Source organism: Ovis canadensis, chromosome 3 (genome assembly GCF_042477335.2).
Source record: "Ovis canadensis isolate MfBH-ARS-UI-01 breed Bighorn chromosome 3, ARS-UI_OviCan_v2, whole genome shotgun sequence".
NCBI lineage: Eukaryota > Metazoa > Chordata > Mammalia > Artiodactyla > Bovidae > Ovis > Ovis canadensis.
Window position 1 is genome coordinate 225933892 of NC_091247.1, and position 26451 is coordinate 225960342.

Below are 26451 nucleotides of genomic sequence, written 5' to 3' on the forward strand. Positions count from 1 at the left end.
TCTGTGTGGTCCCCTCCTGAGGCTCAGGCAATAGGGCTCAGGGATTTTGGCTGGGCCCCCGAGGAGAGCATACAGTGAGTCCCGGCTCTGGACTCCTGGCCCGGTGCTCCCTGATTGCCCGCTTGGGTCACCTCAGCTTGAAATGCAGCTTTGCACACAACCAGGTGAAGCCGGGCCCCCGCAGAACTGGGTGGGTGGCTGCTATCTCCCACCCCCTCTTCTCCCGACTCACACCCTGCACGCAGAGGAAGCGTGTGGGTTTCCATGGCGAGTCTCCACCGAGGGAGATGCCACTTCCTGACATGTGATTTATCGCCGCCCTGGGCTTTGTCTCGGGGTGAGGGAGCGAGGGGCCTTATTTAATAAATCCACAATTTATATTTAATAACAACGGTGACAGCCCAAACGTGGCCTCCGATGGAGCCCTGTGATTTATGCGGTTGCCCCCAGAGACCCTGGTGGTAACCAGGCTGCCTTTGCCTGAGGAATGAGTGTCTGGACCTGGGGCTCTGGGTTTTGAGCCCTGAGATCAAAGACCACCCCCCCGTACCCCGACCCTGGGTGCCAAGCAACACTGCCCCTGGGGAGAGCCCCTCTAGATACCTGCCCCTCTGTCCTGGGCCAGACCGGTGGACCGCTGGCCTGGTGCTCACTGAGAAGGCAAGATCTGTGTGGGAGGGACAGGTTCCCATGGGGGTCCGCCTTAGAGGAGACTGGGGCCAGGCGTGGCAACTCCTCTTTGGCCTTTGTTTATTTATGATATTTATTTATTTGTTTGACTGTTCTGGGTCTTCACTGGAGCACGTGGGGTCTAGTTCCCTGACCAAACCCAGGCTCCTGGGTGGGAGCACGGAGTCTTAGCCGCTGGACCACCGGGGAAGTCCCTCTTTGTCTTTAAAAGGAGTCCTATTGGTGCAGACTCAGCTCAGTTCAGTTCAGTCGTCCAGTCGTGTCCGACTCTTTGCGACGCTGTGGACTGCAGCACGCCAGGCCTCCCTGTCCATCCTCAACTCCCGGAGTCTACCCAGACTCATGTCCATTGAGTCGGTGATGCCATCCAGCCATCTCATCCTGGTGTACTCATTTAAAGACCCTCCAAGCACTGTGGAAGGTCAGGCTGTGTGGGGTCCTTGATGAATGTGGCAGGGTGGGGGACATCACTGTGTGCCAGGCCAGAGTGTCCCCTGGTTCCCAGCCTCCTCACTGGGCAAGGCTGGAGAGCTGATGCCCTCACTAGGTGAGATGGCGGCTTCAGAAGGGACCCGGTGGCCCCTAGCCTGTCCAGGTGCTGCGAGGTCTCCAGGAGACAGGGAGGGTCAGCCTTGAGCCCAGGAGACGTGGGGGTTGGGGTGGGACAGCCAGCAGGAGGCCCTCACCTGGGCTCTGTCTGTTCTCACGTGCCATCCTGAACCTCCCCCCAAGGGCTCCGGGTGCAGTTCTGTTTTCTGGGACCTTGCTTTCTCCCTCCTGCCTCCAGGCTTTGCGCAGGCTGCTTCCCCTAGTCGATGTCCGCTAACACGGACTCATCCTTTGGATCTCATTTCCTCGGAGTGCCTTCCCCGACCTCTCGCCAAATCTTTCTGGCTGCCCTCCCTCTCCCAGATCTAGGCACGCAGAGCCTCCCATTCATGGCACTGCTTCAGCCTATGCTGATACATGCACTCGTGGGAGAGCTTTGTAAGCGTCCCTCCCCTCCGCCAACATGGGCTATCTCCTGAGCCTAGCACGGCGGGACAGGAGGAGTGAAAGAAAAGGGAGCGAGGATCAGGCAAGGCACACGCCCCAGGAAGAGTGAGGGGATCAAGGAGGGCTTCCTGGTGGTGGCGGCATAACCCCTGGGCTTGGAGGACCGGCAAAAGCAAAGCAAGGAGTTGGGGAGGAAGGGAGGCATGGGGTCTCCAGGTGCAGGCTTGCCTTGGAGCCAGTGCTTGGTGGGAAGGAGCCTTAGGCAGTCGTGCAGCTCAGCACCAACCAGTCCTTGCCTTCTTCTGGGCCTCCGTTTCCCCACTGGTAGGATGAGAGGAGACTAGAGATATCACTCATTCTAAAAGCCGTGGGTGATGCCCAGTCACATGACTGGACACGGTTTTGGAACTTCACTGAAGACAAGTCCTGTGTCATCCAGCCCCCTGACCTTCAGGGTACCCTGTTTGCCCAGAAATAGAGATGACGGGATGGGGGACGGCCTCTGCCTCCCATGCCTATGTGAGTTTTTGGCATCAGTAGTTGCATTTCCAGGGTGTCAATGGCTCAGGGGAGAGAGAGACCGAGAAGGGGGCCAGGACATAGGACACAGGCTGCAAGGGGCATGGATTAGTTTTCCAGTTCTCACAACATCTCCAAGAGAGTGGGTGGTCCCCACCGTACAGAGCCAGATGGGAGGCTGGAAGGGTCCTGGGCACAGTGAGGAGGTCGCTGAGCCCAGACACTACCCTGGATCTGGGCGCTGGAGGCTGGGTTCTCTATTCTGCATCATCCCTGCCGCCAGGGTTCCTGTGGGAAGGTCCCGGGTGAGGCTGGGGGGACGCGGTGACAGGTTTCAGGAGTCAGAGAGAGGCAAAGAGCCACAGACTTGCTTGGGGCCATCTCAGCAGGTAGACGCTTTGGGGCAGGTAGTCGAGTTTGCCCCCTCCCAAACCTGGAACATTTATTTCCATACTTTCTCTCTGGTCCCCTGAAGAACATGGCTGGGAAATAACCATTTTCCTCTGTTTTATGAGGTTAAATGCCCCAATTCCTGTTCTGAAGACCCAGGTTCAAATTCTACTCTTTAACTTAGGAGCACCAGTCCTGGGTGTGGGACTAACCTTTCCAGCCCTCAGTTACTTGCTACACAGAGCTGCCTCAACTCAAGGGTTAGCCAGATTGCAAACTGCCGTATGGGTAAAGGAGAGTTTCCTGGCTCACGTCCAGGTTTGGGTCCAGCTTCAGGCACAGGGGGATCTCAGCTGATGTCGTCAAGCCCTCCCACCCTTTGTGTGCTGTCCTCAGTATCCTCATTCGTGTTCTTTCCCTCCCTTCAAAACACAGGCAGGGTTTCTAGGAGCTGCACAAGGTCTCCATGGGTGTCCTGTCCTGTCCCTAGCAGGTGTTTGGTATTTAGTAGGCACTCAGAAGCATCTGTCTGTAGATTGACTGGATGCAATGAAGTAAGGCCTGGAAACAGTCCAGCTTGGTGTGAGTTCTGGAATCGAAAACTGGCTTCAAATCCCAGCTCCACCAGCTTCCATAGCTGAGATCCTGGGCAAGTCAACCTTTTCTTTTTTTTTAAAAAAAAAAATTCTTTTTTTAATGTGGACCATTTTTAAAGGCTTTATTGAATTTGTTAGAATATTACTTCTGTTTTATGTTTTCCTTTCTTGGCCACAAGGCCTATGGGATCTTAACTCCCCAACCAGGGATCAAACCCACACCCCCTGCATGGGAAGGTGTAGTCGTAACCACTGGACCGCCAGGGAAGTCCCCAGCAGCCTTTTTTGATCCTCAGTTTCCTCATCTATAAAATGGGCACATGCAGAGTGCCCTGTTCAGACGGTCCCTGTGAGGGTGAAGAGAGCAGATGCGTGACAGTGCTTTGCACACAATGAGCTCTCAACCCATGGGAATCATCAGTATCATTACTGTTGTTATTATTTCAAGGTTGAGCATTTGTTACAATCCAAATAGCTGGAGGACAGTGCAGGGAAATAAAAGTCTGTTTTTGTTTTTTGTTTTTTCCTCTGGGGATTATTAGGTTTGCCTCCTCACGGAGCTCAGAAGCCTCAGGGCGAAGAGAAACAAGAGCGGAGTTAATTAAAGAGCTTGGGCTCCAGTAGCAGGCCCAGCCCGACTAGTGCCCGTGGAATTCGTGTGCTCCTGGCTGGCTGGCAGCAGGGGCGTCAGCTGGCTCAGGGCTCCTCCACGGAGGGACACACAGAACAAGGGGTTGCTGGGGCCCGAGGTGGCTCTGGGAATGGTGTCTCACTCCCTGTGTCCCCCTTCTTTGTCTCTTTGACTTGATCTCAGCTGCCCTGTGGCATCTTTACAGCCTCGGTGTATGTGAGGCCAATGAATGAATGGATGAGTTTGATTGACTCAGTCATGTTAATTACTGCGCCAGGCCAATAGCCCAGTAGTGACTGGCTGCCTTGCTCCAATGTCAGCTGTGTTAGGGGCAGACAGGTGGATTCCCAGGCCTCTTCCCTGCAAGACTTGTCTGTCATATGGTGGGTGGCGGTGGGGAGTGACCCAGAGGACAGAGGAGTGGCAGGAATTCCTAGGAGGGAGATGTGCGCTTCTCGACCAGTTGAGGCATCACCTCCTCCTGGCAAGTTCAGGGCCCCCCAGGCCAGACTAGGGCCTTCTCTGGCCCCCAGGCCCTCTGCTGCCCCATCCGACCTTGTGGCTTTATTGTCACTACCTGGCCAAGTCTCGTCTCCATCATCAGTCTGGGACGTGGCCTGGTTCATTCAGTTCTCAGCTCTGAGCTCATAACTGGTACCCAGTAGGCGTTCAGGATGTGTTTTGTTGAATGAATGAGGGATGGAAGGAAAGAATGGAGAGAGAAGAGAAAGGACTCTGAGAACCGTCCTGTTGGACATCATCAGACTCAGAAATTCTTCCTTTTCCCCGATCGGACCTAACTCTGACCCGCTGGGGGTCCTCGCTTGACTTAACCACCCCCAGCAAAGGGCCCTGGGAGTCTCTCCCCCGGAGGCTGGGTGACGGGGAGATGCTGGCACGGGGCTGCGGCTGCCGCTGGGCGGATGGAGCTTCCTCGTGCTCTCTGCACATTAGCATGCTGAACCCACGTCTCTTGTAAGGTGTTAATTAAATTTCTTCGAAGTATATTGTCTGAAAAAAAAGGATAATTAGAAAGATGTCTTTAAAAGTATTTATGTAACTGATATGGTACTGCTTTTGGTTTGCCGCATAATTAGATTTAAACACAACTCCTTGAGCGGCATACTCATTTGGAGAGAGCAGCTCGTTGAAATGTCATTGTGTCGTTTTTCAGCGTTTTGAGCCTGGCAGAACCAGTCAGCTGAGGAGGCAAGAGCCGGGGTTCTCGGGGAGTGCACTGAACAGGGAGCGGGGAGCTGGGGCTGTTTCCCACGGTCTGCATTTATTCCCTGGGACACCCGGGCCACCTGCTCAGTATCCTCATGTGCAAGATAAGAGGGCTTCCAGGGCCTCCTGGGGACCGAGAACTCACAGTTACACAGCTACAGCTTTTAAATTTCCTGAGTGTCGTTGCCTAGTGAGGGACGGAGCTCCATTATACAGATGAGCAAACCAATGCCAGGCATTTTCTTGAGGTTATATGTTAGTGACGATCAGCAGATCTGGGTCTTCTAAATCCAGAGCTGTTTTCCTGCAGGACCCTGGAAAGCCCTCATTCTCAACATGATCAGACCAGCTCATAGGTTTTGAAAATTGCTGCCTGCCTATCATGCCTTTATCTTGCAAGTTCCCATGAAATGCTGCCCTTCACACATGGCTCTCCCTGGATGCTCTCTCTGCACGGCCCTGCAGAGTCAGTTCTTCCAACCGGATGAGGACTTAAGTGCATGCATCCTCCATGGGGCCGACAGCAACCCCCCCCAAGGCGGTGAAACCTGGATTTTTGGGGGGTGAAAAAAATCTTACTATTATAAAGCACAGATACACACATAGTAAATGAACAGATATACAGTGTATCTGTGGTGTTAAAATTGCACAAGAGAGGGGTAAGTAGAAAAAGCATCTTTTGTAGGTCCCTTAGGGGCTGACGATGAAAAAAAAATGGTTGAGAGGCACTGCTTGTCAAACAGCAGGCCAATTGTGGTCATCACTCCAGTGCACGTAGGTCCACATGCTGGACTGTACCCGTCAGCTCTTCCCACTCATCACCTCCTTTAACCTTCACACAACACCCGGGGGTTCCTGTGTTACAGAGGGGAAACTGAGGCTCAGGGGGGAATCTTCCACCTGATTGGTGAGTGGAGGGTCAGGGTTCGGATGCGGGTGGATGCGATCTGGACCACACGTGATCCGATCTGGATGGGATGTGCGCTGTAGGCTCCCGATGCTTTGGCCCCTGGACCCCACAGTCCCCTCTCTCCCCAGGGTGGACCCGGTGCCTCATGACGCCCCAAAGCCGCCTGGCTACACCCGCTTTGTCTGCGTGTCTGACACCCACTCGAGGACGGACCCCATTCAGATGCCCTACGGCGACGTGCTGATCCACGCCGGGGACTTCACGGAGCTGGGGCTCCCGAGCGAGGTGAAGAAATTCAACGAGTGGCTGGGTAGGTGCCAGAAGGGGTGGCGCCTGGGAGCGGCCAGACTCGGGGCAGACCCCTGCCTGCCACCCTTCCTCCCTGCACCGCCTGGCCCCTCCCTGGCCTTTGTCACCTGTCCACCTCCCCTGGGAAGCCCCCTGACCTCCAGGACCAGGCCTCACCCCTCTGACTATCTCGTCACACCTGGGAGGTCTCCTGCCCCAGCACATGTCTCTGTTGTGACTTTCTATTTGTGGGAAATTTTTCCGCCTGGGAGACTCACTTCCAAAGGCAAACCCAGGTTTGTTTTTGTCTGGTTGCGTGTCCAGCCCCCAGTACCTGTTCCAGGTAAGCACCCAACAAATAACTGATGAATGACTGAATGAGAGGGTGAGTCAGTGGCTGAGTGGGTGAACAAATGAATGACTCTCTGGGAACAGTGATGCCAAGGCAGGTGCTCAGCTGGTCGCACCGGCTCACACACCCACCACCCTTGACCGCGGCCCAGGTGAGAGGGCCCTCCTGGCCTCCGTGGCCCCAGCAGGAGCCCAGGGGTCCCGGTGTGGGCTCCTCCGTGGGCAGCTGTTGGTACAGGCAGCAGAGCGAGCGCTGTCCCATGCCGTGGGAGATGGTGGGCCATGATTCGCAAGCACAACCCCCAGGGTTTTGTCTCTGGTTATGCTTTCTTCCAAAATAAGAAAGACGTAAATATGGGGTGCCCCCCCGGGAAAAGCTGCTTGCTTGGAATCCAGAGAAACCTCACAGCGACTCTCTCTACCACGGCCCCAGTGGGGACCACTGGACGGCCCCGGTGGGCAGGCCTGCTGTCTCGGAGGCGTGGAGCCAGAGCCGGCCCACCTCCCCTCGCAGCCCCTCATGGCCGCCAGACGGTCCCCCGCGCCTCCCCAGGGGCATCCCGCTGTGCAGTTGGCTGGGAGCTCCGCGAGCAGAGGGCCAGGAGCGAGGCGGGTAGCTGCAGCGAGAGAGGCCCGGCTTTGCCAGTCGAGACAAATATTTACAAGCAAGGCCTTTCCTTCCTCTTGGCAGGCTTGGAGCTTTCAATATTGATCTTTCAAATGGGAAATCCTAATCGAGGCCCCTGTTTGGGCTGAAACCTGTGAAGGCTGGGATGGGGTGGGGGGCGCTCCTGCAGGAGACGAGTCTGCCCCAGTGCGTCTTCCTTTGCCAGGTCCTAGGAAGGGGGCCCTCGCGGAGACAGCTTTCTCTTGAATATTTATTTATTGGATTTTGGCTGCATCAGGCCCTAAAGAGGGCCTCACCCCTCTTTAGTTAGTTGCGGCGTTTGGGCTTAGATGCCCCATGGCACGTGGGATCCTGGTTTCCGCAGCCAGGAGTCTGACCTGTGTCCCCTGCATGGCGAGGCAGGTTTGTAACCGCTGGACCAGCAGGCCAGTCCCGAGGCTGCTTTCTTAGCCCTCTGCTCCAGGGTCTCAAAGAGACGTGAGGCTGAACCGAGAGCCCACGTCCCCGGCAGAGAGCAGGAGTCGTTGGTGGCTGGGCACGTGCTCTTCCAGGCCCGCTTGGTAGGCTCCTTACTGTTGCTGCCCGGCTGGATGTGAGGAGCAGCTGTTGGACGTGGGCCCTGTTTGGATCCTTATCTGACCAAAGGCGATGTTGGCCCCCGCCCCCGCCCTGAGGTTCCCAAAAGTGGGGACTGTTTCTGATGTACCCCCGGCCCAGATGTGTTCCTCTCCATGCTGTGTGAGTAATGAAGCCAACAGTTGCATGTACACAGGGCGGCGGGGGCGGGGGGGGGCGGGGGAGAGAGGCCAGGGGTGGAGGGCTGGTGGCCAGGGGTGGTGGCTGGGGGCTGTGAGCTCTCAGTGCAGGTGCTGAGGGTGGCCTCCCCCTGGATGGGAGGTTTCAGGGACAAGCTGTCGCTGGGCTGGGTTTGGCCTGAAAATCGGGGAGTTTGTGCGGGGCAAAGGGTAGCTGAGGCCAGAGCCTTCGTGGGACATGTGAGAGGTGGTGTTATGTGTCCGGGCTGGAGGGAGGGGCTCTGGGGGAACATGAAAGCAGTGAGCCTGAAAATGGGCGTGGGGCCTGCTAGAGACTCTGAAGCCGAGTGGGAGCCAGGGGCCTGGGAGGCCCGCCTGGTGAGATGGCCATTTTAGGAAAATCTCTCTACCTGCCGCTTAGTAGAGGTCAGAACTAGGTGCCATGGGAATTTGGGCGGCTTTCTTGGTAATTTGCGCTTGGTGTTGATTTATTTCCCCGGATCGTGGCAAGTGGGAAGGGTGAACTTGCAGAGGGTCTTCCTTTTACAAAAGGGGCCTCTCCCCTTGGCAGCCTTGAAGGGTTTGCAGGTGTCAGTGCTTGTCACTCAAGTGGACTGGGCGGGGCTTGAGGCTGAGGCGTGACTGAACGGGGCCCAGGGGAGGGGGCGATTTGCATGTGAGCATCGGTAGGAACGGTTTAGGTGGTCCAACTGCAGTCAGCTTCTCGGGAACCTGCCTGCTGCGCACAGGGACTCACCTCTGTGGGCTGGTGGTTCACGTGCCCAGGGATGTGGTTGGTGATATGGTGGAGAGACGGACTCAGGAGGTGTGGTTTTATAAAAAGCTCGTGTTTATCAACTCTTCATGTGTGTTGGGTGCCCTTTATGTATATTTTTAAATCATTTGATTCTCTTGGTCAGGGGATGAGGCAGGAGCTATTATCCCCATTTAACAGAGAAGAAGCCGAGGCTCAGTGGAGTGAAGTAACTCGCCCCAGGTCACACAGCCAGCAACTGGCAGAGCTGGGATTGAAGCTAGGCAGTTGGACTCTGGAGCCAAGCTCTCATCATCTCCTCTGTATCACCTCTCTTGTTTTTATGGTGAAATTTCTCTGTTTTGAAATAAAGATGGGCCTTTTGGGGCCAGATGTCCAGGGTCAGCTTCCTCCCAGGTGACTGCACCAGTCAGGTGACCTCTCTGAGCCTCCCTGACCTCATTTTAGATGGGCAGAGGTCAGGCTTCCCTTACCCTGTCTGCCTCTTCAGAGGTGGGTTGTTTGAAGGCTCTATTGGGCTGGAGGAAATGCTCAAGTGTTATCATCTGTAAAAGGCTGTGCGGATGGTCTTACTGCCCCCAGGAGGTGGCGTTGGCCAGGTCAGGGCTTCCCTTGGGGCAGAGGTAGGGGTCATGGGTTGGTCCCATGTGGGGCTGGGGGATTTGACCGGAGCCTGCACGTTGAATTGCAAGGAGAAGCGGTAGATGGTTTGTGTGTCAAAGTATGTGGAGTTTCCGAGAAATGCTGACCTACAACCTTATCTATGCGGGCAGTTCTTACACACATACACACACACGCAGGAAGCTTTGCAGGGGCTATTCATTCCTCCGTTCGGTGCATCTCTCTGAGAACACGGGGCGAGTGTGCAGTGGGTGATGGTAGGAGTGAGGAGCGGCCACCGTGTCTGACGATGGGGATGCCCTGGACGGGTGGACCCACCGGAAGCACCAAAAGGACCATTCTCATGATGAGGTCTGCGGAGCGCTGGCCCCGGGTGATGGTGACGGAGAGCTCCTTGAAGCAGTCACGGAAGGCCTCCCTGAAGAGCTGGCCTTGGGTGTTGCGTGAAGGTGACAGTGAGCCCTGCAAGAGGAACATTCCAAGCAGGGGCAGAGCGGCTGCAGAGGCCCCACGGGCAGGCACAGGGGAGGGTTTCCACCACTGCAGCTATGCCCCGTGGGCCAGCGGCAGGAGTTTGGGGTTGATTCTAAGTGAACTGGGCTCTTCAGGAAGGTTTGCAGAAGGGAGTGACCTTTAAAAAGGCCTGGACTGCAGAGGTAGGATGGAGGCAGCAAGGCCAGTGAGGTCCGAGGCTCTGGAATGTTCCAGAAGTGATGTCTGGGACTGTGGGGGATTTGTGGCTCTCTGTTTCTTTTATCCCTCTGATTTTTCTGTGGGGAGCATGTATTATTCTCGTAGCTTTAACTGAAGACAACAGTAAAATCTCATTGCTTTTAAAGAAACATTGGCCTCTCTGGAGTCTGATGCACGGCGTATCCCAGGATGGGGGTGGGGATGGTGCTGGGCCCAGGGCAGTCCTGGCATCATCCAGCTACTCAGGAGGTCACCTGGAGTCCCTTCCCTGGCCAGCAGGGCCCTGCCTGCCTCTCACACCCATGGGCCCAGCCCTTCCTCCTCCTGAGTGAGAAAGCTGCTGATCTGAAATTCATAACCAGCTTCTTCCCTGCTCATTGATCTCATGGAGAACACCTACAATCATATTGTAGGAACCACCTCCAGACAGGAGGAGATTTAAAAAATTAATAAAGACCCTTTTGTAAGAGAGGATTAGGTGCCTGACCGGGGACATGTGTGGCTCCCCTCACGCGTCTCCAATTTGCTGTCGGGTGGGTTGCTCTCGGCCTGGCTGTGAGGGTGTCTGCGTTTTGCCCACTTGCAGGCTTCTGTCTGGATCTGTATTCTTTAGAGGGCACTAGGTTGGGGGTGATAGGGCCCCCTGACAGATCCCTTTTCCCATGGGCCATTAATATCCCCAATACATTCATGAAATAGAACCGCCAGATGGATTTGTAAATGTCCCAGTAAGCAGCTAAAAAATTGCTAAGGACGGGCTTTCCAGCTGTAAAGAATGAAAAGAAGAGCACAGTTAACTGAAAATGGAAAAGAATGTGCTGGAAGCTCCTTGCTCATCTGCAGGAATGGCGTGATGACGGATGGGCAGCCTGGAGCCCGCAGACTGATTGGCTCAGTAACTCGTGTCTGTGCAGGGAGGTGGGACAGCAGGGAGGTTAAGCGCTCCCATCTGGCAGTCAAGCAGGCCTGTCTTCACCCCTGCTTTAGCCTCTTATTTGCTGTGTGACCTTCACTTAGTCACTCAACCTCTCTGTGCCTCATTTGTACCTACCTACCCCATAGGGTTGGGGAGGAGTGACAAGTCATATGCTTAGTACATTGCGGACTCAGGGAGAAGCCCTCGAGGAGTGCTGGCTGTTGTCATAAAAAGCTTGCCTCTTCCTGATCCGAGACCCCACAAACACACCTGCCAACCAACCAGCCTCAGCATTGGCTGAGCCATTCTGTTCTGACCACACTGGTTGACTCCAGTTCCCCGCTCGGGACCCTGGCTCATTCTTGTCCTCTGGCTGTTTCTCGTCCACCCGGCAGAGTCCGACCCACCCCGGCTCGAATGTAGCTCTTGTGAAGCTACACGCCCCATGGCCCCCTCCCACCCTGCTGGGCTGCATTGGTCCCTGGGCGCCCCCCCCCCCCCCACCCCGTACACCAAGGCTCCCTGTTCAGGCCTTGGTGGTGGCCCTTGGAGGGAGGCCCCTGTGTCTTCATGCCTCCCGTCTGCCCCACCTAGACCGTCTGCCCCGGGAGGGCGGGACGAGCCTCACCCCCAGCGCTGACCAGGCCTCAGCCCGGGGAAGCCCTGGACAGAGGCTGGACTCGGGGTGGGTGTGCTGTGAGCTGGCCCCCGCCTCCTGGCAGGGCTGGTTGCCGCGGCGGGCGGCAGGGAGCAGCTGTAAGAGGGGCTTCCAGGAGGGCAGGGCCGTGACACCGGAGAGCGTGAGCTGCGGCTCTCACAACATGGGGCTCGGGGAGGGTCTTCGAAGGGGCAGAGGCCGAGGGGGTGTCTCCAGATTGAGGCTGGGAATTGAGGCCAGCGGGTGTTGGGGACCTGGCCGAGGGAGGGACAGATATTCCGGGGGTGTGTGTGGGCTCCCCTCTGGAAGCCAGGTGTGCTGAGCACCCGGGAGCACCCACGCCCAGGATGACCCCGAGGCCTGGACACCGCCTGCGTCTGCCCCAAGGCAAGAACACCGGCCGTTTCTGCTTCCGGCTGGAAGAGACAGCCGTGCCCTCGAGAACTGTCTGTTCCCAGTGGGATTTGCGAGATGCTGGAAGGCTCCTTCTCTGTGACTGGCAGGCGCCAGGCTTTCCTTCCCGCCCCACCCCCTGCCGGGAGAAGCCTGCAGCCTCCACGGCCCCTCCCCTCCCCTGGAACTCCCAGCTTCAGACCCGGCACTGGCCTCGGAGTGACCGCTCACCCCTCCTCTCCACCTCCCAGTCCGCCCTGGGGTCTCCTTCTCCAGCTTCCCTCCTGGCGCCCCCTTCTCCATCTCCTCCTTTCGTTCCTGGTTCTCCTCGCTGATGGTGGCTCCGCTCAGGACCAACCCTGAGCTTCTCAACCGCCTTCTTTCCGGATGATAATGAGCTCCCCCCCAACACCCGCCCCTCCCCGCCCCGATGTTGCTCCCGCCCAGACTCACAGACGCCTCCCACTCTGCCTCCACCAGATCTCTCTTTGAGATCCAGCCGGCCTATTATTCAGTCGACTCAGAAGACACTTCCTCCTGGCTGTTCACCAGGATTGTAGACTTGTTCTGTCTCAAGCTGAACTCCCAAACTGTAGACCCACACCCAGAGGGTATGTGGTAAGGCACAGGCCTCCACTGAGCCCCTTTCAACCCCAGCTCCCTTCCCTCTGAAGCTGTCAGGGCCTCCTGTTGTTATTTGGGCCCTGCTGTTGTCTGTCCTGCCCACGTCCTCGTCACTCACTTTTGCCACCTGCCGAGCTGCTTTGGGTTCCCAAGTGGGCCGTCCTGCCAGCCTCCCCATCTTCCTGCAGAACCTGTGAACCCTTTGAGGGTTGAGGCTGAGCTGGGTCAAGTGCAGGTCCTCGGAGTCCACCCTGGCCCTGAGGGGTGCTGGCGGGCGTCTGCTGAAAGGCCTGTAGAGCACCCAGGAGTCACTTAATTAAGTGACTCTACTCTTAGCAGCATTGGGCGGGGAGGAAGATGAGGGCCTGGAAATGGAGTGCTTAGAAGTTATAATTAACTTTTTACTGGCGCCCTACCATAAAACGATGTATAAGACAATATAAAAGGGGTCCAAGGATCTAGTTAAATAGAGCTAGGTCTTTTGCAAGTAAACCCTTAATTAAAATCTGTGAGAGAGGAAGGGAGAGAAAGGGAAAGCGGAGAAGCCGTTCCGAGGTGGGTTTCTTTGGTGTTTGCCTCATCTGCCGCTGCAGGGAGGCCGCGGGGCCGCGGTCAGGGGCAGGGGGTGGTTGGGCACGAGAAGGCTCCACGCCGTCTTTTTGCCTCTGTGCCATCAGATACGGGAGCCCCCGATAGGAGCTGTGGGTGGACCCGAGGGGCTTTGGCAAGGAGTAGGGGGCCTCACGGTCCCTGTGCAGAAGCAGGAGATGACGCCTGGGTGCAGAACTGGTCTTTGCGTGAACAACTGTTTCAGATGCGGCTGGAAGTTGACGACCTCCCCACCCACTGCCCACCCTCAGCCCTTCTCTTCTCTCCCTCCGCACCGACCCACCCCGGCCCCGGGTGAGGCCCCGGGTGAGGCCGAGGCCAAGTTAACGCTCCCCACTCCACGCAGCTCTGTCCCCAGCAGCTTATGCAAGTCACTGCTTTTGTCTTATTCCTGAGAAAATTGTATTTTTGTTTTTCACCTCATGCAAAGGCTCCCTTCTTCCCAGAGCCTCGGACCTTCGTGTTCACATCTGTCTCTTTGTGCCCAGTACCTGCCCCGGGCTGTGGACTGTCCTCACAGTGGGCATCAGGGCATTAGGCCTGAGAGACAGGGCTGGGGTGGCCCCAGCCCAGTGTATGCACACCGCACGAGTGGGGCTGAAAACCTTCTGGGTTTCTTAGGCGGAGCCATCCCGCTGTCCAGCCCAACGTGGCCAGCGTGGTGGGGTGCGGTGGGTTTCCCAGGACTGGCTGCGATCCCAGGGTGTAAGCGGCTCAGCAGGTGTGGGCAGACAGGCCTCGTGTGGACCGAGGTCAGGGTTTGCAGCCCCTTCAGTGGATCTGGGAGTCTGGTTCTGGGCCTCCCTTTCTGACTCTGACCTTAACCTCATTTTTCCTGCTGAGTGCTCACGTCCACGTCCGAAAAATGTGATGTTTGGACCATGTGTCGACTGAGGCCCCTCCCTGGGCCCCAGCTTGGCTCTCCTCTTGGATCACACTCCTCCTGGCCTCTGAGCCGGGAGGCCAGGCTGTGAGTGACCTGAGTGTCCGTCTCTCCCACGGGAGAACAGGGGAGGGGTCTACACACATCCCAGTCATCCCAGATCTTGGGTAGGGTAGGGTGGGATGGCACTATGTTCACTGTCTTGTCTTGAAGAGTTAGTGATGACCGATACAGCTACTTCCAGAGGGCCCAGGGATCCATGTAGGGTCTGACAATGCTGTAAACAGGCAAGGTCACTTAGGTGATTGGATCAATGACTCGGATGATTAGGGGGAGGTGATAGTGATCAAGGTGAGAGGTTTTGTTTTTTTTAGTATAGATGGTTTCAGTTCAGTTCAGTCACTCAGTCATGTCCGACTCTTTGCGACCCCATGGACTGCAGCACGCCGGGCCTCCCTGTCCATCACCAACTCCTGGAGCAGATGGTTTAGGATGGCCTAAAAGAGGACCCATGAGTAGAGAAGGACCCAGCCCTGAATTGCCTGGTTTGCAGGCAAGGTCTGCAGGGCTGAGCCCAGAGACGGTAGAGGCCAGGGGGGAAGGCCCAGGTCTGCTGACAGGGCGAAGGTGCGAATTTTATCCTAAGTGTTAAAGACGCCACGGGGGCTTAGAATCCCTTGGACAGCAAGGAGATCCAGCCAGTCCATCCTAAAGGAGATCAGTCCTGAGTGTTCATTGGAAGGACTGATGCTGAAGCTGAAACTCCAGTACTTGGGCCACCTGATGTGAAGAACTGATTCATTTGAAAAGACCCTGATGCTGGGAAAGATTGAAGGTAGGAGGAGAAGGGGACAGCAGAGGATGAGATGGTGGGATGGCATCACCGACTCGATGGACGTGACTTTGAGTAAACTCTGGGAGTTGGTGATGGACAGGGAGGCCTGGCGTGCTGAAGTCCATGGGGTCGCAAAGAGTCGACACAAGTGAGCGACTGAACTGAACTGAATGGTGTGACTCGGTGTTTTGAAAGACTCGTTCAGCTGCTGGGTGATGCATGGTCACAGCAGGCGGAGGAGGACGCTGGGGCCCCAGGAGAGGCAGGGGGACCTGGGAGTGGACCTGGAGGGGCCCAAGGGACAGAGCAGGCCGGGGGTCTGGCTACAGCGTGGAGATGAGGTCAGCAGGAAAGGCTGCTGGGAGAGACGGGCTGGAGGGCTGGGGGGATGGTTAACATGTGTCCACGGAACCCGGCAGGCCTGGCACGAGGTGAGCAAGTCTTTGTCACCAAGCGGGCTTCCCTGGTGGCTCAGATGGTTAACGAATCCACCTATGATGCGGGAGATTGGGGTTCGAACCCTGGGTTGGGAAGATCCCCCTGGAGGAGGAAATGGGAACCCACTGAAGTATTCTTGCCTGGAAAATCTTGTGGACTGAGGCGCCTGCTGGGCTATAGCGCTCGGGGTTACATGAGTCAGACACGACTGAGCGGCCGAGTGCACACATACACACGACTGTAGTTTTTAGAGAGCTCATAATAGACATCAGTGGATGTGCACAGTAGACTCAGAGCAGATTCTGGCTCATTTGCTTGTTAATTTGGATAAAAAGGCCTGATCCAGACGTCCTCCAGACACAGGAGGCTGCTATTCCTACAAAGACTAGAGATTGAATATTTAAAACAACAAAAAAATTTTGTTTTTGACTCTGGGCCTCACATCATCTCTGGCTGTCTCTGCTTGGGAGTGGGTTGGTGTCAAGGGATTTTGGTCGTGTGTAGGCACAGTGGCCGGCTTGACTGATAAACATGTGGTCGCCCAGAAAGAGGGAGACTGATGCTCACATCAAAAATTGGAGGGCGAGGAGAGCAGAGGTTTGGTATTCATTCAAAAAATTAACTTTCTGTATTCTTCACACACACACACACACAAAAATTCTCACAAGGCCAAGCTGTGTTTTGGGGGCTAAAAGAGAGAAAATTAACTTCTAATAAAGATGAAAAATCTAGAATTCTAAGTGGTAGTCAAGCGATTTTGGCCAGCCGTAATTATAGTATTTTCATGTTAATGTATAAACCCCTTGAAAGGTGTGCTTAAGTGCTAATTATCTATTTACAACAGAATGGCTTTGGAAATGAAATGAGACCCACTGCAGGTGTGTGTGTGTGTGTGTGTATTTCAAACATGTTTTGTGGTTGTTTTTTTTTTTTAAGACTGTCATCCTAAAAATCTTTGCCTTATATTAAATTTTTTAAAAAAATGTTTAAATAAGGTACAGAAGCATTTCTCTGAAAGGTTTAGGCTCTCTGAAAGTTTTTCCTTAGTTTTATTTTTTGTGTTTTGTTGTTCATTTGGGTTTTTGCTTGCTTATTTATATCTCATCTTGTGTGAAAAGATTTGAGATGGTTTATAAAAAAACAGTAAGAATGGTAAAATGGTAGAGTGTTGGTGGTAAATTGAGAGCCAGAATTAAGGAAAGGAAATCAGAGCAGTTCTGAGGGCGGGCTTAGAATATCAACACCTGGGGCTCACATGGGTTCTCTGTGCTGGAGCCGGAGCTTCCTGGGAGCCAAGGTGAAAAAAGGCAGATGCATTTGCAGATGGCTGTGATTGCTGGGTGGAGGAGGTGTGTCAGGCCCTCTGGTTTGTCTATCCTCCGTAGCAATGTCTGATGTCCGTTTCAGCTGTGGCTCTTGAGGATCAGACTTACGTTCTGGTCATTTCTCTGTAGGGGGACCTTGGTAAAGATTTTTGATTTGAATAATGTGAATAGAAAAAGTAATGAATCTTTATTTAGTCTTTTCTAGGACATCAAACATTTCTGTCATTCATTTTGTGCTTCCTGTCTCCCTCCTCTGCTTATTGTTTGGATTGATTGAAGCTTCTTTTTTTCCCCTCTACTGGTTTGGAAATTCGCCATTCTTTTTCGACTTGTTTAGTGGTTACTCGTAATGTTTTAATAAGCATATCCAACTTAGTCTAAAATTAATCAACACTCCCACTCTCCCCTGAAGGTCCCCGAACTGTGCCCACCACACCCCCTCCTACCACTGTCTTATGTATCTTTGTTGTCTGGAGTTTGCTGTCTTACTTTTTTTAACACCACCTCACAGCAGTCACCATCATTACTGTGTGTTTTCCCATTTGCACCTGATTCTTTACTCAGTGACGTTTGCTGAGCCCTTTTTTATGTGCAGGGTGTGATTCTGGGCACTGAAGATACAGCAGTGAGCGCGCAGGAGACAGGCCATGGGCAAACAGAGCTATAGCACGCTGGGAGGATCCGGGATAAGGGGGCAAGGCGTGACATCACCTTCTGATGCAGTGGCACCGGAGCAGAGACCAGAGTGGAGGGGGCCAGCCATGTCCACGTCAGGGAGGACATTCTCAGCGGGGGCAGCCGCTCTGAGTTGGAGAGTTGGTGGAACCGTGGAGGACTGGCAAGGAGGCATGGGGCCTGGGGCGCGCTTGGAAGGCCTGAGGGCCAGTGGGGGCCATAGAGGCTGGATGAGGACCAAGTAGGGCAGGTGGGGTTGCTTCATGCAGGAGGGAGACCTTGGCATCTGGGCAGTGCTTGGACAAGTGGAGGGTGGGGTGCAGGCCTTCCAACTCAAAGGGGCAGGCTGTCCAAGAGTCCAAGGCTGGAGCTCTTACTTGCCATTAGGTTGCGCTCCTTCATTCATTCAGCGTACATTTACTGAGGGCCTCCCCTAGTCTAAGGCAGCTGTTAGATGCCCAGGATATGGTGGGTAGCAAAACAGCCAAGACTCCCGTGCAACAGGAACATAAACGAGAAAATGCCATGATGCCAAGGAGGCAGAACTGGGTGAAGTGGTAGCCTGAGACCAGGGGAGACGCTCAGCCGCCTCCCAGGTGTGTGAGATGGAGAGCCGGTGACACCCGCCCCGCGTCTGAGGGTCCTCGTCCGTTTAGAGGAGGATGGTGAGGCCTTCCTCCCAGACTGGTGATTGTGCCGATGAGAGACGAAGGGTTAAAAACAATCTGTTTTCTGAGGCTTTGCTGGGTTTTCCATTGTGAACCTTCTTTGCCCTGAACTGCATTTTTGCTCGTCACCACTGGTTGTGGGCTGTGGAGCCACTGGAGGAAGTCGTTGGTCGGAAGAGAAATAGCTGGTTGGCCATTCGAGAGAGTTGGGGGAAGCAAGATTCTCTTGCTAGCATGCTTTTTTTTTTTTTTCCTACAAACATGGAGAGATGTGTTTGGATATGAAATCAGTCTGTGGGTTTTTTAAAATGTCATTTTCATGTTGGACTTCATTCCAAAACAGGAATAGTCAACAAGCCAGAAAATCCTGCCCAGCACAGAATTGAAATATTCCGTCCCCCTGTGCACACACTTATGAAATGTCTGAGAGATTCCATTTTTCTGTCTATACCACCTTCCTCTGCCTGCCCCCTGCACCTGCCCCCCCAGCCTTTGTCAGAGGTTCGGTGACTAGTTTGGTTTGGAGGTTGTGACCACCACTTAAAGAGGGTGTGGGAACTGCCCTGTCCTGTTATCCTTGCCATGGCTTACAGAGCTTGCCCCTTCTTGTGGAGTGTCTGCCGACCCCCACCCCGGTCTCTCCCAGGCGGCCCTGCTCAGACGCCAGGTGCATGAGAATTCCCTGGAGAGGTGGTGGGAAATCTGGTTGAGATGCAGGTCTCAGTCTGGCGGTTGTGAGATGGGCTGGAGATCCTGCATTTCTAGCCTCCATATGTTTGTGTGTGTGGTTTTTTTTTTTTTTTTTTTTTGCCTATAGCTGATATCTAGTCTTTAGCATTGTGGTCGGAAGAGATGCTTGATATGATTTCAATTTTTAAAAATTTACCAAGGCTTGATTTGTGACCCCAAATGTGATCTATTGTGGAGCAAGTTCCATGTGCATCAGAGAAAAAAGTCACCTCTGCTGGTTTTGGATGAAATGCCCTGTAGGTATCAATTAGAGATTCTGCATTTCTAGCCAGCTCCCAGCTGATGAGTAGCCAGGCCCTGAGCTGTTCAGTACTGCAGCCACCTGTTTCCTGGGGATATTGAACATTTGAATGGTGGCTAGTGTGACTGAGAAACTGACTCTTGTGTTTCATTTCATTGCAATTAATTTAAATAAAATAACCACAGGGGGTTAATGGCTACTGTAAGGACAGGACAACCCCTTGAAGAGTCTGCTGTTACTGTCTCTGTGGATGAAAGAACTGAGCTCAGATAGGTGGAGATTGTATAGTGAATAAAAGTGGAATCGAAATTCTAACCCAAGACCCAGGCTCTTTTAAAAATTTTAAATTCCTTTTTTAATACCTAGTGGCTCAAACAGTAAAGAATCCCCCTGCAGTGCAAGAGACCCAGGTTTGATCCCTGGGTCAGGAGGATCCCCTAGAGAAGGGAATGGCTACCCACTCCAGTATTCTTGCCTGGAAAAGTCCATGGACAGAAGAGCCTCGGAGGCTACAGTCCATGGGGTCGCGAAGAGTCGGACTGAGCGACTACACCTTTCACTTTCAAGGTGACCTTGTATATTCAGAAAATGCATGCCCTTTCTATCAGCAGATTCCTCCTTTCCAAGTCTGTTTTAGTATTTGTGGTCAGAAGTAACACTTTATAACATCGAACCAATTCACAAAGTCATATTTAAGTTGCTGATGGGACACAAGAATGTTCAACACTTTATGTTTCATATGTGAGAGCCACATTTTGCTACAAGGCCTTGTATACAGGTTGTATGAGAGCTGAACAGTGATTTTTGTTTTTTTTCTGGACAGCACTTTACAGTTTAAAAGGTGCATTCATGTTGTTTAGTCACTTCTCCTTTGAGACAAAGGAGAAGCCTTTGTCTGGGTCAGCCTGGGTCCTGAGTAATGACTTCCCCACTTTACAGATGAGGAGACTGAGGCCTGGTGTAGGAATGTAGTTTCCTGGGAGTCACCCAGGTCCTGGCTGTCAGGGGTCACCTTCCCAGAGAGCCCTTCTTGATGGCCTTACATGATCCACGCCCCCATCCTAATGTGCCCTGTCCCTCTCACCTGGGTTTATTTTTTCCATATCTGCTATCCCCACCTGACCTAGTGCTTAATTCTTTGTTCGTTTATTGCGGATTCCTAGGAAGGTTCACTCCTCAAAGGCAGGGACGGTGCTGTTTGTCTGTCATGTTGCATCTTCAGCACCATGGACAGCAACAGCCTCCCAGTCAGCTCTCAATATTGTTACTTATTATTTATAAATGAAATGATTTACAAATACAGAAGTGAGAGAAGAGCCAGTGGAGAGCACGCAAGCTTTGCAGCGGGCAGGACTGCCTCCCTCATCCTGCCTGGCCACATGCCTGCTGGGGAGCATTGAGAAAGTGATTACTCTCTTGGGCCTCAATGTATTCATCTGCAGTGTGAGGCTAACACACATTTCTTTGTAGGCTGTTGTGAGGATTGAATAAGACACTGCAGGTGGGATCCTGTTTAAACATGTGGATCTGGAGAGACCCCCTTGAGTTTGGATTTTGGCTCCATTCTTCCAAGCCACCTGGCTTTCAGCATATTATGTCCTCTCCCTGAGCCTCAGTTTTCTCATCTGTAAAATGGGGCTGATATTGGGAGAGTTCTGTGAGGCAGGGACTGATCTGGGCTCAGCACAGGGCCTGACCTGAGAGCTACTCACACAATAATAAAAGCCGCTACTCTTTTTGTTGTGGCTGTTTTGTGACTGCATCTAAGATGCCTGGCAACAAGCAGATACCCAGTTGATGGGAGCTTTGTTTTTGCTTCGTTTTGTTTTAAATGATGGACCAGATTTAATCTCTTACCCATGCAGTGTTCAGTCACATTTTTTTCCCCATTAACAGACAATGTTGTGATAGTTTCAGGTGAACAGCAAAGGGACTTAGCCATGCATATATCTGTATCGATTCTCCCCCAAACTCCCCTATGGGAGTTTTAATTATTGTTGTTAATATCAGGCAAGGATGCCTTCCTTTTGAAAATTTTTTTTTAAATTTATTTATCTGGCTGTTTCAGGTCTTAGTTGTGAAATATGCAATCTAGTTTCCTGACCAGGAACAGAACCCACGCCCCCTGTGCTGGGAGCATGGCGTCTTAGTCACTGGACCACCAGGGAAGCTCCCTGCCTTCCTGTTAAAAAATATCAGATATTTAAAACCTAGGATTTAGTTCTGTAAAATTTGCTTTTAAGAAAATCGGTTTTTAAAAAGTGTATAGGTTTGTTTTTTTTATTTCTCTTAAGAAGGGATTTCACACCTTTCCAAGTGTGCACGATACAAACGAAGATCTGAGCGCTCTGGGACGGCCGTTTGGAGCTAATTTGGGGCTGGTTTGACAGCCGTGACACGGAAGGGGAAGCGTGGAGCTGACAAAGAGGGGCTTTCTCTGGTGGCGTCCCAGCCGCTCCAAATAGTCACTTTCCAGTCTAGCATTTGTCATACTGGTGTTTGAAAGAAGATTTTTGTTCGTCAATCCAACCGGAACCCTCTCCCCTTAACACTCTTTGTTGGTTCCCTGCTGTGTCCCGGGAGAAGTCCAGACCTTCCTGGGTAGTGGCGTCCCCTCCTGCTGTGACCCCAATCTGTCCCTTCCCAGGCCTGCCCCCTCTCGCACTGTCATCTGCCCTCGGTTTTTAAGCAGTTGCCGAATACCTGGCCAGTGGGTTTTCCCACCTCCATGCCTTTGCTTGTGGGGCGTAGTCTTCCTGGAGACCCCTCCCAGCTTTGTCTACCTGGAGAGCTGCTATTTCTCTGATGCCCGCTCTCATCTGCCTTTACTAAGCTCCCCCCTCTCTTCTGATGGGGGAAAGGAAAACTCACTGCTGTGTATGGTTCCTTAGGACTTGGAACCACCCCCATTGTATGCATGCATGTATAATCAGTCATGTCTGATTCATTGCAGCCCTATGGGTGTAGCCCACCAGGCTCCTCTGTGCATGGGATTCTCCAGGCAAGAATACTGGAGCAGGTTGCCATTTCCTTCTCCAGGGGTTCTTCCTGACCCAGGGATCGAACCCAGGTCTTTTACATCTCCTACACTGGCAGGCAGGTTCTCTACCACGAGCACCACCTGGGAAGACCACCACCCCCATTACAGATCCCAAATTGCTTGCGTGTGTCTTTCCCGCTCTAGATTACAGGAGAAGGGGCTGGGGAGGGGGAACCTCTCTGTTCCCAGCTCCCAGCACAGAGGATCCAGCACTTACTAGGACCAAGGAAAGTGACCGTGGAATGAAGGAAAGCATACGCAAAAGTGGTGAGAGGATTTTACTCTCCTATATCTTAATCTTCAAAATGTTGGTTTAGCTTTAAAACACTTGGTTTCACTAAGAAGTATGTTAAAAATAGGAATCTTTTGTCTTCACCATTTTCAAATACTTACTTCAGTTTACTGCAAAGAAGATTGTTTGGGTCAATTTCCCCTCTTTAAATGGTTGGTCTGTAGGTGTCAGAAGGCACCAGAAGAACCTTATGGAAAATGTTTGTTCAGCAACGTGAGGGTCAGATCTCCGCCCTGTATCCTTGCCTTTCACGCACGGAGGTCAGATCCCAGGTGAAATGCATGCTGGGAATTTTTTGGAAGGTGGAAGCGAGCATAGACTTCCTAGCCTGGAGCTCCTCAATTAGGGCTTTCTGATGACGTGGGGCGGGTAAGGGCGTCCAGTCGTTAGCCGGCCACTCAGTCCCTGTCCACCTTGAAACGCTGATGACTTCCAAGATCCAGGACTGTTCACTTCCAAGGCCAGAATGAATGGCCACCAGGGTTCTAAGATTCGAGGACTCTCAGGGTTCCAAGAACCTAAGGTTCTCCCTAGGATTCAGGGCGCTCAGCTCTCTTCTAAGATGATTTAAAATTTTTTTGTGATTAAATATACAAACATTTACCACTGTAACCTTCCTGAAGCGTACAGCTCAGTGGGATGTAGTTCAGTCACACTGTGAATGGAGCCCTCATGACCGTCTATCTCCTGCATTCTGCTATGGAGGCATCACTGGCGGCTGTCTCTTCCACACTGTCATGGGGCCATCACTACCGTCTGTCTCCTCACACGGTCATGGAGCCCTGACTACCGTCTGTCTCCTTCACACTGTCATGGGGCCATCACTACTGTCTGTCTCCTCACAGTGTCATGGGGCCATCACTACCGTCTGTCTCCTCACACGGTCATGGAGCCCTGACTACCGTCTGTCTCCTTCACACTGTCATGGGGCCATCAGCACTGTCTGTCTCCTCACACTGTCATGGAGCCCTGACTACCGTCTGTCTCCTTCACACTGTCATGGGGCCCTCATTGCCGTCTGTCTCATTCACACTGTCTTGGAGCCCTCTCTGCCATCTGTCTCATGAACTCTTCATCTTCCCAAACTGAAACCCTGTATCCAGGAAACACTAAGTCCTCCAGCCCCTGGTACCCCCCCCCCCATACTTTTGTCTCTGTGAATTTAGCTATAAACATCTGCTACAAGGAGAATCATACAGGTTTTGTTCTTTTGTGACTGGCTTATTTCACTGGGCATAATATCCTTAAGGTTCACCCGCGTTGAAGCATGGAGTCAAAATTTCCTCCCCTTGAAAGGTTGAATTATATTCCATTGTATGGATAGGGCACATTGTATTTATCCACTTATCAGCTGATGGACACTTGAGTTGGTCCCACCTTTTGGCCTTTGTGACTATGAGTGTACAAATTCCTGTTGGTGCCTCTGTTTCCAATTCCTTAGGTTATATTCTCAGAAATGCAATTGCTGGATCATATGCTCGTTCTGCTTTAAATTTTTTGAGAATTTTCTGTACCATTGGCTGTTTCATTTTATTCTTCCACCGACAGTGCCCAAGCGCTGTCATTTCCTCATGTCTTCACCAGCTCCTCTTGTTTTGTTTTTCTGATAGTCACCTTTCTGATGTATGTGAGGTTATTAGCTCATAGTTCTATTTGCATTTCCCTAATAATGTGATTAGCAGATATATTTCTCCCATTCTTCGGGTTGCCTCTCACTCTGCTCCTGGTATCTTTGATGTGCGGACGTTTTACATTTTGATACATTTTTTCATTCGTTGCTTGTGCTTTGGTGTAATATCCAGGAAATCATTGCCAAACCCAGTGTCACGAATTTTTCCTCCTATGGTTTCTTTGAAAAGTATTATAACTTTAGCTCTTACTTCCAGATCTTTGTTCCATTTTGAGTCACTTTTTGCGTGCAGGAGACATAAGAGATGTGGGTTCGATCCCTGGGTTGGGAAGCTCCCCTGGAGGAGGGCCTGGCAACCCTTTCCAGTGTTCTTGCTTGGAGAATCCCATGGACAGAGGAGCCTGGTGAGCTACAGTCCAGGGGGTCACAAAAAGTTAGATGTGACTAAAGTGACTTAGGAAGCATGGATTAAGTGGCTGGCTCCATTCTTTGACATGTGGATGTCCGGTTTTCCCAGCACCATTTGTTGAAAACTGTCCTTTCCCCATTGAATGGTCTTAGGTTCTTTGTAAAAAATAACTTGACTGTATATATTTATCTCCGGACTCTATTCTATTGCACTGATCTGTGTGTTTGCATTTATGCCAGTGCCATACTGTTTTAATTACTGTAGCTTTGTAGTCAGTTCTGAAGTCAGGAAGTAAGAGACTTTCAACTTGGTTTTTCTTTTTCGAGATTACTTTGGCTATTTAGGGACCCTTGAGATTCCATGTGAATTTTAGGATGGATTTGCTGTTTCTGAAAGAAACATCATTGAAATTTTGGTAGTAATGCCATTGAATCTGTAGATCATTTTGGGCAGTATTGACATATTAATAGTATGAAGTCTTCCAATTCATGGGCACAGGGTATCTTTCCACTTATTGGTGTCTTCTTTAGTTTCTTAGCAGACATTTCGGAGTTTTTACATACAGATCTCCTACCTGCTTGGTTAAATTTATTTTTATATATTTTATTCTTTATGATGCTATTGCAAATAGGGTTGTTTTCTTAATATCCTTTTCAGATTGTTTATTGTGTTTAAAAATGCAACTATCTTCCCCATTGTTTTTGTATCCTGCACTTTTGCTGAATTCGTTTAATTTGTTCTAAAATCTGTATTGCTTTTCAAAATGGTCTTTGAAGGTTTGTTTACAAAGCCACAAGATATCTTGAAAATATTATGTTGTTTAAAATAAAGTCATTGAGAACTCCTCAGTAGGAGGTTTTGTAAGGACTCAAGTGTATGGCACCATTTTTTCTTTTTCTAGAGAAATGTTTAATGCAAAAACTTTGGTGTATATAATATGCCTGGGTGATTGTGACAGATATGGAGAAATCGTGGCGTCAGCTACAGATGGATCAGGGTTCAGGTTCCCACTTCTCTGCTTATCCATTTTGCACTTCTTTAACATAACTGAGCCCCAGTTCCTTCATCCGCCAATCTACTGCCCGTTTTGTGGGGCTGTTGTGAGGGTTAGACGTAGGGCACGGGAGAGCCTGTCTCATATTCTCAGCAGGTGACACGTACGATGTCATTCGTGGCTGTCGGACCTGCCGGGTGAGGAGCTGCTTGGCCGGATCACCTGCCTCTGAACCTGGTTGCCAGACCTCCCAGTACGTAGACCCTCAGAATCACAGAGGAATCAACCAGTTCAGCTTTTCTGCCTGTTCTGTCTTTCCACCAGTCTCAGCTGTGGCCTCGTTTGATTTGGTTCTAGATTTTGAGTAGCAGGTAGAACACGTGAGAGATCAGGCTGCCCTGGGCAGAGGTAGGAGGCAGGTGAGGAGTGCCTGGCCTCCGATGCCTTCGTTTAATTTCATTGCAGTTTTATTTATTACCCTATTGTTGCTCAGTTGTGTTAGTTAGACTTTTTGCAACCCCCCTGGACTGTGGCCCTCCAGACTCCTCTGTCCATGGGATTCTCCACACAAGAATACTGGAGTGGGTTGCCATTTCCTTCTCCAGGGGATCTTCCCAACCCAGGGTCAAGCCAGTGTCTCCTGCGTCTCCTGCCTTGGCAGGCAGACTCTTCACCGCTGTGCCACCTGCTAGGGTAATGCATGTGCGCAGTGAGTTATAACAGCCACAAGGCTTATGGTAAAGCCAACAGTCTTCTCCCTAGTGATTTCTGTCCCCTGCGCATATTGGGTAGCTGCTGCTTTATTACCACGATGTCTCTAAGTAACAACCTCATATTGCTGCTTTTTATTTTTCAACTGTAGAGATTCCTTTTTAATGTCTTACAGTGAGCACTTAGAGACTTCGTCTCTCTATCCACATATACACATCTCTGATCCTTTTCTACAATCCCATCACAGTTTTTGGGTAAATATTCACTGTGTAACCTATTGTTTTTCGTAA

General features: G+C 52.0%; 1 protein-coding gene across 1 annotated transcript in view; it reads left to right on the plus strand.

Annotated features, from left to right (window-relative positions):
• MPPED1 (metallophosphoesterase domain containing 1) overlaps nucleotides 1-26451 on the plus strand; it is an 81997-nt gene that overhangs the window by 16855 nt on the left and 38691 nt on the right. The window contains exon 3 of the mRNA XM_069581710.1: nucleotides 6088-6269. Coding sequence (XP_069437811.1) covers nucleotides 6088-6269 — 182 coding nt within the window. The remainder of the gene's footprint in view (nucleotides 1-6087; nucleotides 6270-26451) is intronic.